Here is a 12,775-nt window from a genome sequence, read left to right on the forward strand (position 1 = left end):
TTTGCCACTGCGTTCGTTGGTACAACACTGCAACTGTAGTCAGAATGTGCAAAGAATTCTTGTCTTAAGCCTCTCAAAATGATTGCATCAATGCCAGGCAGTGAAATTGCGGGGAGGAGGTGTGAGGCAGGGTGTGTGTTTTGGGGGCGGTTTTTTTATAATTTCTTAAGAAAAAAAGATATAGCAATACGGCGGCAAGACTGTGGGGTGAAAAATTAAAATTGCTGATGTTAACCAACCATCCTTTTATACTTTTTGTCTTTATTATCTGTGCAAAGTTGTTTAATCTTTGTAAAATCAGCTTTGCAGAGAACTTCCTTGAAAGACTATCAGAGTCTGGAACACCAGGCCATCTTTGTCTCGCTGAAAAGCTAGAGAGTATATGTATCAATGTTGTTCACAGCACAGCTGTTGATTTACACTTCTGCGGCATTTTACTCAATAGTTGATTCTTTAAAAAAAAAAAGTGGTTTTAGGTAAAACTCCTATTTTTATACACACTGGTGCATAGTAAAAAATACAGGATGCCTTGTAAGTGTATGCTGTTGTAGTTTATGGTAATGTTAATCTACACGTTTTTATTCTGATAACAGGGTTACAAGCAGGCGATGCCATTTGGCAGTTGAGCAAGCCATCTACCTGGGTGAAAAAGGTATGCTTCAGTTGACTTAAGCTGTCCAGAGGAGTTTGTTTGTGAGGAGTCTTGTGCTTTACGTTGCTTTCACACCAGGGCAATCTGAGAAGAATGCATTGTAGTTTCTTCTTATACAACTTCTCTGTATTTATTTAACAACCACTCTGGATGTAGAGTAGGTGTCTGTGATGTCAGAATGATTTCCTCTGTTGGCCATCACAGGGAAGAGGAGTGGAAACAAACTTTTTTTTTTTTTAACTGTCTGAGCTGATAAGAACTGTAGAAATCGCATCATAATGAAAACAAGTTAAATGGCAATGTTTTGTGTTACCTCAGAATTTATTACAAAGCACTGCTTTCCTGTATTATGGTTGAGTAGAACGATCCATATGAACTTCACACAGGTCTTTACTGCTCTGAGTTGCTAAAAACAACGCAAAAGCAATCTGATGTGTCAGCAGAGTGAATCAGTGAAACGTGCAAAGTGTTCATGGGGCTTTCAAATTTCTCTACTTTCTTTCTCCTCTAAATTTGAAGTGTTATTCCCGGAAAGGCTTGTCTTACAATCACCACAAGTAATCAAGAACCAGAATACTACTGAGTATTGTGTTGTTGATGATGGCCTTGAACAATGTTCCCAGCAGGAAAGTAAGGTATCTATTCCTTAAATGTTCCTTAAAATGCTGAATACCATTCAGATTGGTAACAAATACCTATTGTACAGCTGTTGTTAGAAAGGAATTGTGTAATGGAGAATCAGAGTTATATTCTGCTGCTTTCTGATGACAGAAGTTTGTTTGCTGCCTGGGGACAGGGGATTTTATGAAAACTGATGCTGTAACACTCCCATCTCAAATGGAAAGTGATTATTAAAAAAAAAAAAAGATATTAGTATAATTGGCATTGTCAGATTTTCCTTAGACTAGTCTTCATAGCTACTGCTGAGTAGATACTTAAGTCCTGTCACTGTGGTAGTGTCGTGTTTTAACCCCAGCTGGCAACTGAGCACCACACAGCCACTTGCTCACTCCCCCCATGGCAGGATGGGGAGAGAATCAGAGCAGTAGGAGTGAAAAAACTTGGGTGGAGATACAGGCACTTTAATGGGTAAAGCAGAAGCCATATATGCAAGCAAAGCGAAACAAGGAATTCATTCACCACTTCTCATCAACAAGTAGGTGTTTAGCCATCCTCAGGAAAGCAGGGCTCTGTCACGTCTAATAGTTACTTGGGAAGACAAATGCCATAACCCTCAACATTCCCCCCTTTCCTTTTTTCCCAGCTTTAGATGCTGAGCATGAATTCTTATGCTATGGAATATCCCGTTGGTCAGTTGGGGTCAGCTGTCCTGGCTGCATCCCCTCCCAACTCCTTGTGTACCCCCAGCCTACTCGCTGGTGGGGTGGGGAGCAGAAAAGGCCTTGAGTCTGTCAGCACTACTCAGCAGTAATGAAAACATCCCTGTTATCAGTGCTGTTTTCAGCACAGATACCAAACAGTGCCCTGTACTAGCTACTGTGAAGCAAATTAACTCTATCCCAGCCAAAACCAGCACAGGCAGGAAATAAGTTTATGATAGAAGGTAATCATCCTGTTCTGAGTATATTTACCCATACTCCTTACATTCACCACTTCTCATCAACAAGTAGGTGTTTAGCCATCCCCAGGAAAGCAGGGCTCTGTCACGTCTAATAGTTACTTGGGAAGACAAATGCCATAACCCTCAACATTCCCCCCTTTCCTTTTTTCCCAGCTTTAGATGCTGAGCATGAATTCTTATGCTATGGAATATCCCGTTGGTCAGTTGGGGTCAGCTGTCCTGGCTGCATCCCCTCCCAACTCCTTGTGTACCCCCAGCCTACTCGCTGGTGGGGTGGGGAGCAGAAAAGGCCTTGAGTCTGTCAGCACTACTCAGCAGTAATGAAAACATCCCTGTTATCAGTGCTGTTTTCAGCACAGATACCAAACAGTGCCCTGTACTAGCTACTGTGAAGCAAATTAACTCTATCCCAGCCAAAACCAGCACAGGCAGGAAATAAGTTTATGATAGAAGGTAATCATCCTGTTCTGAGTATATTTACCCATACTCCTTAACTACTAGTGAAATTATATGAAATATAATTAATACAGTGAAATGAAATGAGTAATAATGAAATTAGTATAGTGAAATTATATTATATGTATATGACTGCTTTTCTTTTGTCTACGTCATAGTCTGTCCGCATAGTAGTCTCTTCGTAGAGGAAAATCAGGTTGGTCCTGAACAGTCTGCCCCTTGGTTTAACCATGTTGACTATTCCTGGTCACCCTTTTTTCCAATCATGTGAAGCACGTGGAATCCAGGGAGATGTGCTCCATGATATTCTCAGACGAGTGAGGCTGGCAAGTTATAGTTCCCCAGGTCTTCCTTCTTGCTCTTAAACTGGAGCAATATTAGCTCCTTCCTGCTGTCAGAGACATTCCCTGGCTTGTCATGATTATTTTTTCTTGTAGCTAATCGGCGGCAATGTCCACAGTCATATCGGAGTGATGAATCACACCTACCCTATCCAGCATCTCTAAGCAGTTTGTAGCATGGTTCTCCCCTTCTGTTACTTGTTCCTTTCCTTCCCATACTGTTACTTTGCACAGGAGTCTGGAGACGTGTGTGTGAGGCAGAAAGGACACAGAGTTCTTTCCCATATTATCCATCAATGAACTGCTATCTCTTATCTATCCATGAGCCTCCATGATCCTTGAACTGTATCCAGCCACCACATCTGCTAAATCCCTTCTCATTACTCTGTCCTTGCCACAGTCTAACTTCAGCTGTGCTTTGATCTCTCCAACCTTCCTGATTTTTGTCCAACTGGCCAAGCAGTGTCTCTGCCTGGCCTTGTTTCTGATTGTAATAAGCCTTTTATAAATTCATCAAGAAACTACAAGATTAGCTAAGCAGGCCTTCTATTGAAATTCCTGAAATTTGTTATGACTGCTCAATAAGCAACTTCTAGCTCTCCTGGGCACCTTTTTCCCCACCTGGTACTTCCCAGAGGATTTTGCCAGGTGATCTCTTACTGAAACTGAGGCTTGCTCGAGATGGGCCAGAGTTCTGACTCCGCTGCTTTACCTTCTTAGCCTTCCTCCCATCTCGCAATCTCTGCAACAAAAGCTGGTATATGGACACAGCCTTTTTCCTGTGTGTGAGCAGCAAGTCTAGCGGAGTGTTATTTCTGGTCAGGATGTCAGCCATTTACGTTAGGGAAGCGTCACCAGCTCAGTCTAGAAATTCTGCACGTTTCCTAGGTGAATTGCAACAGGGGTGTGAACAATTGAAACCTCCAGGAAGATGTACAGCCTGTCATCAGGACACTGATGCCAACTGTTAGAACTTACCCATGTTGTCTTCCTTCTGGCAGGGATTTGTTATAGACCACCAGACACTTTTGGTGCTGTTCCATCCTCATCTGGTAACAATTCAGACACGTCTCCGGTGTTTGCCATTAACAACGTACAGTCAAGGGGCTCCTGCACATAGACCCAGAGCCGTGCTGGTGAGAGCGGCAGCACAGCTGGCTGTTCTGCAGGATACCTGCTTCTGCTGGGGCATTTCTGTTTGACAGGGATGGTGGAGAACATGACTTGGACCCCTCATGCTTGCCCCAGAGCTATAGGATCTTCCCCTTAATCTATTTGAGTTGCCACTAGTACCCACGTGGATAAGCAGCAAAGAGAGTGGTCGGAAGGACTAGGTGAGCCTTGCAGTCTTTCCGTGACACCATGGCTCAGCAAACATTTCCTGATGGTACCCCTGGCCTGTACAAGGAGGAGTAATCACACTCTAACACTCACCACTGGATTAAGATCAGTATTACTAAGATTGAGGCGTCTGGTTCAGAACCCTGCAAACACCACATTCAGATTGCAACATGGGAGTAAACTGCTTGTAGGGAAGGAGGCAGCATCTTGCTTAGTGACACAGAGTGTGAATGTTAGCTTTTGTGGAAGGAAACAAAGTATTCAGCCATGGCTTCAAAGAAGTATTTGTGAAGTAAAAGTTTGTCTTATGCTAACATTAAACATTTAGAAACCTTAAATTTAAGGTGGGAATTCATGGTATCTTCTCCTATTACTGAATCTTTCTGTTTTCACAGTAAATATTCTTTTTAATGGAATAATGCTATTTAATGGGAGAAATTAAAACCTAGCAAATTCAAAAGTGTTAGTTGCCTGTCATTACAAGGTTATAAATGCATTTATTTTCGCCTACTATTTCAGGTCAAAAAAATGCAGAACAAACAGGCAAAATGCATGGCATCAAGGCAGGCGAACGTCACAGGTTCGAAGAGAGTAGCTGTGCAAACAAGCCAACTTGGTATGCTTCAACACTTCGTAGTCAAGTACAGTCAGTTCAGGATTGCAGTCATGTCAGTAAACCAGGGCTCAGTACGATTCCTTTTCAATGTTCTCATGCTCTGTCTTCTAAAGGCAAATTCTATAGCAGTGCTAGCAGGGAGTTTCATTGGAGTCTTTCTGTGGATTACTTAAACATCTCCAGTTCATAGAATCACAGAATGGTTTGGGTTGGAAGGGATCTTAAAGACCATCCAGTTCCAACCCCCCTGCCATGGGCAGGGACACCTTCCACTAGACCAGGTTGCTCAAAGCCTCATCCAGCCTGGCCTTGAACACGGCCAGGGATGGGACAGCAAATGTTCAGTGATAATATTTTGTACTCAATAATCATTTTCCAGTTATTAATTTGAAAATTTTTGGTCATGTTTGAAGTTTTCAAATTTACTGGAATGCTGTGTCTTCTCCTTGGGATAGCTGTTTTCCAAAGGTGCTAAAACTTCAGAATTGGAGAGCCCAGATAATTTCTATGCTTTTCTGGAAAGCATGACTTTAAATATCAGTGTATTTAATTGCCAAATAGGGTGATTTTATCACTTTTAGCAATAGGATGCCTAAGGAAATACAGAATGGATTATCTAGAATGCACTTCTGTCCGAGGGTTAGTAAGATTCTGCTGTGAAAAGCTAATGCTAGACTAATTCAGGCAGGATTAAGAAAAAAATTTCAATAGTCATGACTTAATAATAGTCATCTAGTGCTGGTACTATACCTGAAGTACCATTTACTGAATGTTACTAAACTTTTGCTAGCCTAGGACAAAAAGTGAGCTTAATGCTAAATTCAGTGAATTGAGTTTTTACAGATTGTTGGGTTATGTAATCATAGGCCTTTTCTGGCCTTCAGTTTTACTAAAAATTCAATATACTTCTGAAATATTAATGACTTATTTTCTACCTGCAATTCTAAGAAATCAGAATTTGTGAGAAATTCATTAGTCGTTCCTGCATAAGGAAAATGAAACTTTTTTGAAGCCTAATGTGAATTGGAATTGCTTTAATGTACATCATGTGGAGTTTTAGTATATGCTTATCTCGATTATAGCTGGTGAAACTGTGACATTTAAGCAGAGAGCTGGTGAATTTTTCAATCCCATGCTGAATGAGCAACAGAAACTGGCAGTGACAAGGATACTGAGTGGTGAATGTCGTCCAACACCTTATGTTCTCTTTGGACCACCAGGAACGGGAAAAACATTAACAGTAGTTGAAGCTATTTTACAGGTAATGGTGGATGACAAATCAGTTGTCTCTAGTCTTTTCAGTGTTGGAACATTTAAAGCAATTCGGTAAGTAGTCATCTTTTTTTCCCAAGGAGTTTTCAAAATGCTCTTCTTAAGATCATTTTCTATAGCTTTGTGAAAGCAGAAGGATACTGATAGTGATTTTACAGAGTTCCTGCATGGCTTATTTTCAAGTCTTCTTGTCTTTAGAGCTTTAGTGAACAGTATCTAACTTGTGTTTCCAGTAGTGCATAATATATTCATGAAGCAGGGGTATCCGCTAGTATGATAACCATGAGTTAATTGCTGTTGGTGAACTCAGAGTACTTAGTCGTGACTGTCAAGACTAGTGTTCTTCAACTGAAGGGATGGATGCGTATAACCTGTATGCAAAACTCTTGTGAATTCTGTGCTTAGTGAAATAAAATGGGAATGTTTTGAGTTATTGCTACTTTTCTAAATAACCTCTTTTTTTTTTTTTATGTCCATCTGCTTTAATGTAGATTCATTATACTCTACCAGACAGTCGTATTTTGGTTTGTGCACCATCGAATGCTGCGACAGATCTGATTTGCTTGCGCCTGCATCAAAGCAGCCTGTTAAAACCAGGAGCTATGGTCCGAGTTAATGCTAGCATCAGGTCAATAGAGGTAAATATGAGAGATCTGCCAGTTAATATTTCCATTTTTATATTTAGATCTTAAGATACTGATTTAGTAATGTGACTGTCAGTGGGTTTTAGGCTGGTTAGGCTTGTTTAGGACCCAAAGTATGAACATACTACTCCAGCTTTTCCAGAAGATAAACTGGAAATGCTGATCATAGCCTTTAATTTGGATGTATGAGTGTAGAATCTTAAGCACTGCAGGAAGGAGGTTAGCTCCACAAGCAGCTCATATGTATCAGTGGGATTTTTTAATGTGTCGAGACACTGACTTACAAAGCAAGCCTAAAATCTCTTACTGAAGTCAAGCTTTTGTCTCCAAATTAGGACTACTTACACAGGAAAGCAAGCAAGTAGGACGTCATCTTTATACAGTACATTTACTTTCTGTGTGCATTTTGTACATAAGTATGTATAGGAATATATGTAGATATGAAACATCCGTGTGCTCACTTTTGATCCTTACAATACAGAGAAAACAGCTGTCTTGCATATGATCTGCTTTGTTTAGGCAAACCAATGAAGGATTCATTTTGGTGAATGAGTGGGTCTAAATCTAAGTGTTTTCTCAGCTTCTAAAATAGTTTTCAGGGGACTTTTTTTATTTCAAATGTAAACAGTTTGAGTGGTGTTTTGTTTTACAAAATACCTTTTTGTTTTTGCAGCATGTTGATGAGATGGTGAAACCTTACTGCCAAGATGGTGATGATGTTCGGAAAGCATCATGGTTCAGGATAATAATCACCACATGCAGCAGTGCAGGGCTGTTTTATCAAACAGCAATACGGTAGAGTACTACAGACAGGAATATCACTGAGACAGCGGGATGCTGCAAACCCCAGAGCTTTTAGATACCCTTTGTACTGTAACTTGAGCTGTTTTAATACAGTTTATGGCATGTGCCTCTATCTTGAAATTGTCTTCCTAATAAACCACTTGGGTTTAGTAACGTTTCAGCAGAGACTTTCTCCATGGTGAACTTAATTACCTTGACTAATGTTAAAAATTTTTGATAAAGTAACTTCTCCACTGCCAGTGGGAGCCTTGGACGTGATATTGCCATTGATGATATTGTCAATGATTGTCACACTGAATTGGTTTTGATCAAGTCACCTTTACTAATTGTAAACAATCACCATGTCAACTGCTGTTAGCTAAAGATTCCTCTGATTGCGACTTTAATGTTATAAAAGGACACTCTGAAGCCTAACTGGCTTGAGTTGTTTGGTAGGAAAAAGCCTGGGGATTCTTCACTGTGCCAAGTGCACTGTCCTTGTTAAATAGCAGAAGGAAATGGAGAGCACGAAAAAGCTTTTCCTGAGTGTCTTAACCTGGGCATACACGATGCTTTAATCAAGACAGCCGGCAGTTGGTGTATACTGGAGTATGCAAGCAAAATCAACAATGAGAAACTAAAGTTACCGGGTTGTTTTTCTACCTTCTGTGTTGAAAATACCCATCTTAGCACTGCGTGCATGGAGTTGCCTAGCACGCTTAACAGAATTGCTGAGGTCAACCACAGGGTGGCAGAGTGAACTAATCTGAAAACAGCCCCGTTTTGGGTTCATGTTGTTGAATTCTAGGCTTGGACACTTCACTCATGTGATTCTGGATGAGGCAGGACAAGCAAGTGAACCAGAGAGCCTGATTCCTCTTGGGTTGATTTCAGAAGCTAAAGGACAGGTAGTTCTCTTAGCATCACTTACTGAAAGGAAAAGAGTTTTGGTTTGCTGGTTGTGTTTTTGTGATGATGTGGAATGCGAGCAGCCATTTCCTGGTAGTGAGTACACAATTCTGACTACTCGTAATAAATCTTATTCGTGTACAATATCCATTTCCCACACTCAGATGGGTTGGGTTACATCTGAGACAAGTCTGCATTGGTAGGACAGGGTCCAGTGTGTGGAAGATGTCAACATAAAAATACGCTTTCTTAGTTTAAGACGACAGTGTCAGTCTGTACGTCTGCCTGGGCCCTAACCCTTCTTCACAAACAGATGTTTGGAGAAAAACAGAATGCTTGATATAAACTGACCTTGGAATTCTGAAGTGTGTATGTTGTAATTGAAACTGCATTTTTTTGTCATAACTGTTTTCATACAAGATGATTTTTTTTTTTTTTAATTGCATATACAGATAGTTCTTGTTGGAGATCCAAAGCAGTTAGGGCCAGTAATAAAATCTAAAATTGCACTGAATTTTGGATTGAATGTATCCCTGCTGGAAAGACTGACATCAAGAGAGATATATCTGAGGGATGAGGATGCTTTTAGTGCCTGTGGAGCATATAATCCTTTGTTGGTGAGTAAAACTACAATTTTAACTATTTTTTTTTTCTTCTAAATCAAAAATGGAGTAACTGTAGTTCCTGCTGTTTCCTAACCACCTTTTTGCTCCCTGTTGCTTAGTGAGAAGTCTAGTTGGAGCATTAGTTCTCTAGGAAAGCTTGGCTATTTTGAAAATATACTCTGAATAGCAAGGATGCTGAGCCCTCCAACATATTAAAACCCTTCTTTGAAGGGGTTCTCTATTCTTAAGTAGAATAAATCAGATATAATGCACAAAGCCAAATTCTAAATAATGCATTAAAATTCCCTTCCATCTTCATTGTCCACATTTACCTTAACTTTATAACTTTAATTTTCCACAAATGGACGAGTACAACTTGTGCTTTTAGCATAAAGAGGTGAATAAAGCCTCCTCTTTAAACATAAAGATTATTTTTGCAAACATCATGTTTCAGGAATGGAAAAAAGAAGCTGTTCCTGTTTCTTTATCAAACTTTCCTCTGAAGGACAGCTTCCCAAAGCTCCTGTGTATGGTGAAGTACCTGAAGTCTGTGCTAAGTGACAGAGTGCAAAAAAAGGATAGATGTTTCAGCTGCTTTAAATTACTGTCTGAATCTGAGATATAGGGCCAAAGTTAAACTTGCCAAGATGCCTTCCCATTCTCATGGTAATATACTCTGAAGAATTAAGCTGAGAGCAAAGTATGTCTAGATGTGTCCATGTAAGAGGGGTGGGGGAAATCAGATGGCAGACTTAAGGAGGAAAGTGGGAGTGTTTGGCCCTAGGCTTTAGGTTGAGTTCAGCCTACTAAAAACTTGTCACTCTTCCTCCTAACAATCTGTTACAGTAAACTTTAGTTGTTTTATTCCTTATACAGTGCTTAAGAAGAATGAGCATCGTGAGAGAGCAGGACGTTTGAGGGCTTTAGGGTTACCAGAGGACTCGGGTGTCATATATTAGTCTTCTTACAGGACATTTTTTCCTAAGCTGGTTATTGTACTTCGTAAGGCCATTCTTTTCATTGAAAGGCAAATACATTTCGGGTTTCTAAGGCCAGCTTCTGTCAGCTACTTTGATGCTGCCTTTCTGCCTGTCAAGACTTCTTCAAAAAACAGGTTACATCCATGGAAACTCCATGAAAAAGAGTCTGACTGCCTTTAAAAAAGAGAATGTGCCTATAGATCAAATGTTTTAAGAAACCAGAGAATGACCAATTCCTCTGTTATATACATTCAATTCTCTTTTCTGTCTCTTTTTTTTTCCTCTCCTTTGGAGGTCCTTAAAAAAACTGCTTTTATTTAGTTTTTACTTACAAAAGATCACACCTGCAGTTTTTGCCTTTGGTACAGTTCTTTGGCACCTTTAGGAAAGCTAAATGCTGGAGGATGGTACGGTAGTATTTGCCTGGGAGCTGTGTACTGTGAAGTCTGAAGACTAATGAGCTGTTTCAGTTACAGATTTTATGTTTTGTTTTTGCAGATCACAAAACTCGTGAAGAACTACAGGTCACACTCTGCGTTGCTTGCCTTGCCATCGAAATTGTTTTATCATAAGGAGCTAGAATGTTGCGCAGACACTTCAGTTGTAACTTCTTTGTTGCATTGGAGAAAATTGCCCAGGAAGGGATTTCCCTTAATTTTTCATGGAATAAGGGTATGTAAAATGTACATGTAGTGGAAGTATGGATAAGAAGGCCTGGTAGAAGTTTGCTAATGTTGTAGGTGAGTTTTCATTAGAATGAATTCTAGAAAGCATATGAAAAAGGAAGAAACTTCCTTTTTCAAGTAACGTGACTTCCTGATTATCTGAGTTTGGAAACAACCACTCAAGTCAGTTGTTTGCTAAGAACTTGGGGGTACTGGTAGGTGAAAAGCTGAACATGAGCCGGCAGTGTGCGCTGGCAGCCCAGAAAGCCAACCGTATCCTGGGCTGTGTCAGGAGAAGTGTGGCCAGCAGGTCGAGGGAGGTGATTCTGCCCCTGTACTCTGCTCTTGTGAGACCCCACCTGGAGTGCTGCGTCCAGCTGTGGAGCCCTCAACATCAGAAGGATATTGACCAGTTGGAGTGAGTCCAGAGGAGGCCACAAAGATGCTTAAAGGGCTGGAGCAGCGCAGCTCTACTATGGGGACAGGCTGAGAGAGTGGGGCTTGTTCAGCCTGGAGAAGAGAAGGCTCTGGGGAGACCTTATGGCACCTTCCAGTACCTGAAGGGGCTACAAGGAAGCTGGGGGTGCTTTTTACATGGGCCTGTAGTGACAGGACAAGGGGTAATGGGTTTAAATTGAAAGTGGGGAGGTTTAGATTGGGTATCAGGAAGAAGTTCTTCCCGGAGAGGGTGGTGAGGCACTGGGACAGGTTGCCCAGAGAAGCTGTCGATGCCCCATCCCTGGAAGTGTTCAAGGCCAGGCTGGATGAGGCTTTGAGCAACCTGGTCTAGTGGAAGGTGTCCCTGCCCATGGCAGGGGGGTTGGAACTAGATGATCTTTAAGGTCCCTTCCAGCCCAAACCATTCCGTGATTCTATAATTCTAACTTGAGCAGCTGCCCACTGAAGTATGTTGTGGAGACACTGATAAACTCGTAGCAGATTGACCAGGATGGAGCTATGGTCAGCTGCCTTTAGACTGCTTTTGATGAGAGTTTGCTACATTAGTTTGAGGATTGTATTCATCCCAGAGGATTACTAAGGTTTAAGTAGGCAGGGGAAAAAATAGTACTTCGGGGAAACATTTGTCTTTTAGTATTCCAAGAAGTTAGGAAAAGTGATCATATCCACCGCTTGGAGGGGCTTTGTTTTGAATACCTCTACCTTGCACAAAAGCAAGATACCAGCTCACTAACACGTGTTACTCTGAGTTGAGATTTAACTCCTTTGTTGCAGACTTAAAGTACTGTTGTCTTGGGAATTCTCCAGCTCAAAAAAAAAAAAATTTTTTTAAAGTTAAGCAATACTTGTTCATTGGAAAGGGTATAGAGCAAAGATGAGAACTTGTATACAACATCACTCTTCTCTGCATTTAGGATGTCTAAGAATAATCTGTTAATAAATGTATAGTCACTTCTGCATCTGGTCTTCATCAATGATCTCACTTCGTTTCCCCCAATACAGGGCAGTGAAACACGTGAAGGCCACAGTCCTTCGTGGTTCAATCCAACTGAAGCAGTTCAAGTAATGCAGTACTGTTCCCACCTCGCTAAAAATGAGAACACGGCAGTGTCAGTGACTGATATCGGAGTGATTACACCGTACCGTAAGCAGGTACAACTGAGAGCTTCCAAGTTGCTGTATTTCATCTTGTCGTTTTACACTGTGGCTGTGGTTTATTGAAGCAGGGAGGCGTATCTCGAAAATTCCCTGTCGTGTCATATCACACAGTGATAATCACTAATTGTGTTTCCATTAAAATCTCAATCTAGGAAAATAATGGCATTCTACTTTCTGAAAATTCAGGAAGTGATTAAGGAGAGATCTGCTTGTAGTTTTGGAGACAGAAGCAGATTTTTCAGTTGTGGGGAGTAAAGAGTGCAAGTCAAGAATTTATTATCCCACAGGAAGAGGGCCATGAAGATGCTCAGA

At 40.9% G+C, this 12,775-nt stretch overlaps 1 protein-coding gene across 1 annotated transcript in view; it reads left to right on the forward strand.

Annotated features, from left to right (window-relative positions):
- MOV10L1 (Mov10 RISC complex RNA helicase like 1) overlaps positions 1–12,457 on the forward strand; it is a gene marked incomplete at both ends in the record, with an annotated part of 28,265 nt that extends 15,808 nt beyond the window's left edge. The window contains 10 exons of the mRNA XM_010156409.1: positions 594–652; positions 1,172–1,287; positions 4,892–4,922; positions 6,071–6,249; positions 6,752–6,898; positions 7,578–7,699; positions 8,496–8,595; positions 9,049–9,213; positions 10,680–10,853; positions 12,308–12,457. Of these exons, the coding sequence (XP_010154711.1) occupies positions 594–652; positions 1,172–1,287; positions 4,892–4,922; positions 6,071–6,249; positions 6,752–6,898; positions 7,578–7,699; positions 8,496–8,595; positions 9,049–9,213; positions 10,680–10,853; positions 12,308–12,457 (1,243 nt within the window). The remainder of the gene's footprint in view (positions 1–593; positions 653–1,171; positions 1,288–4,891; positions 4,923–6,070; positions 6,250–6,751; positions 6,899–7,577; positions 7,700–8,495; positions 8,596–9,048; positions 9,214–10,679; positions 10,854–12,307) is intronic.
- Positions 12,458–12,775: the final 318 nt, after the last annotated feature.

Source organism: Eurypyga helias, unplaced genomic scaffold, assembly GCF_000690775.1.
Source record: "Eurypyga helias isolate BGI_N326 unplaced genomic scaffold, ASM69077v1 scaffold5780, whole genome shotgun sequence".
Classification (NCBI taxonomy): domain Eukaryota; kingdom Metazoa; phylum Chordata; class Aves; order Eurypygiformes; family Eurypygidae; genus Eurypyga; species Eurypyga helias.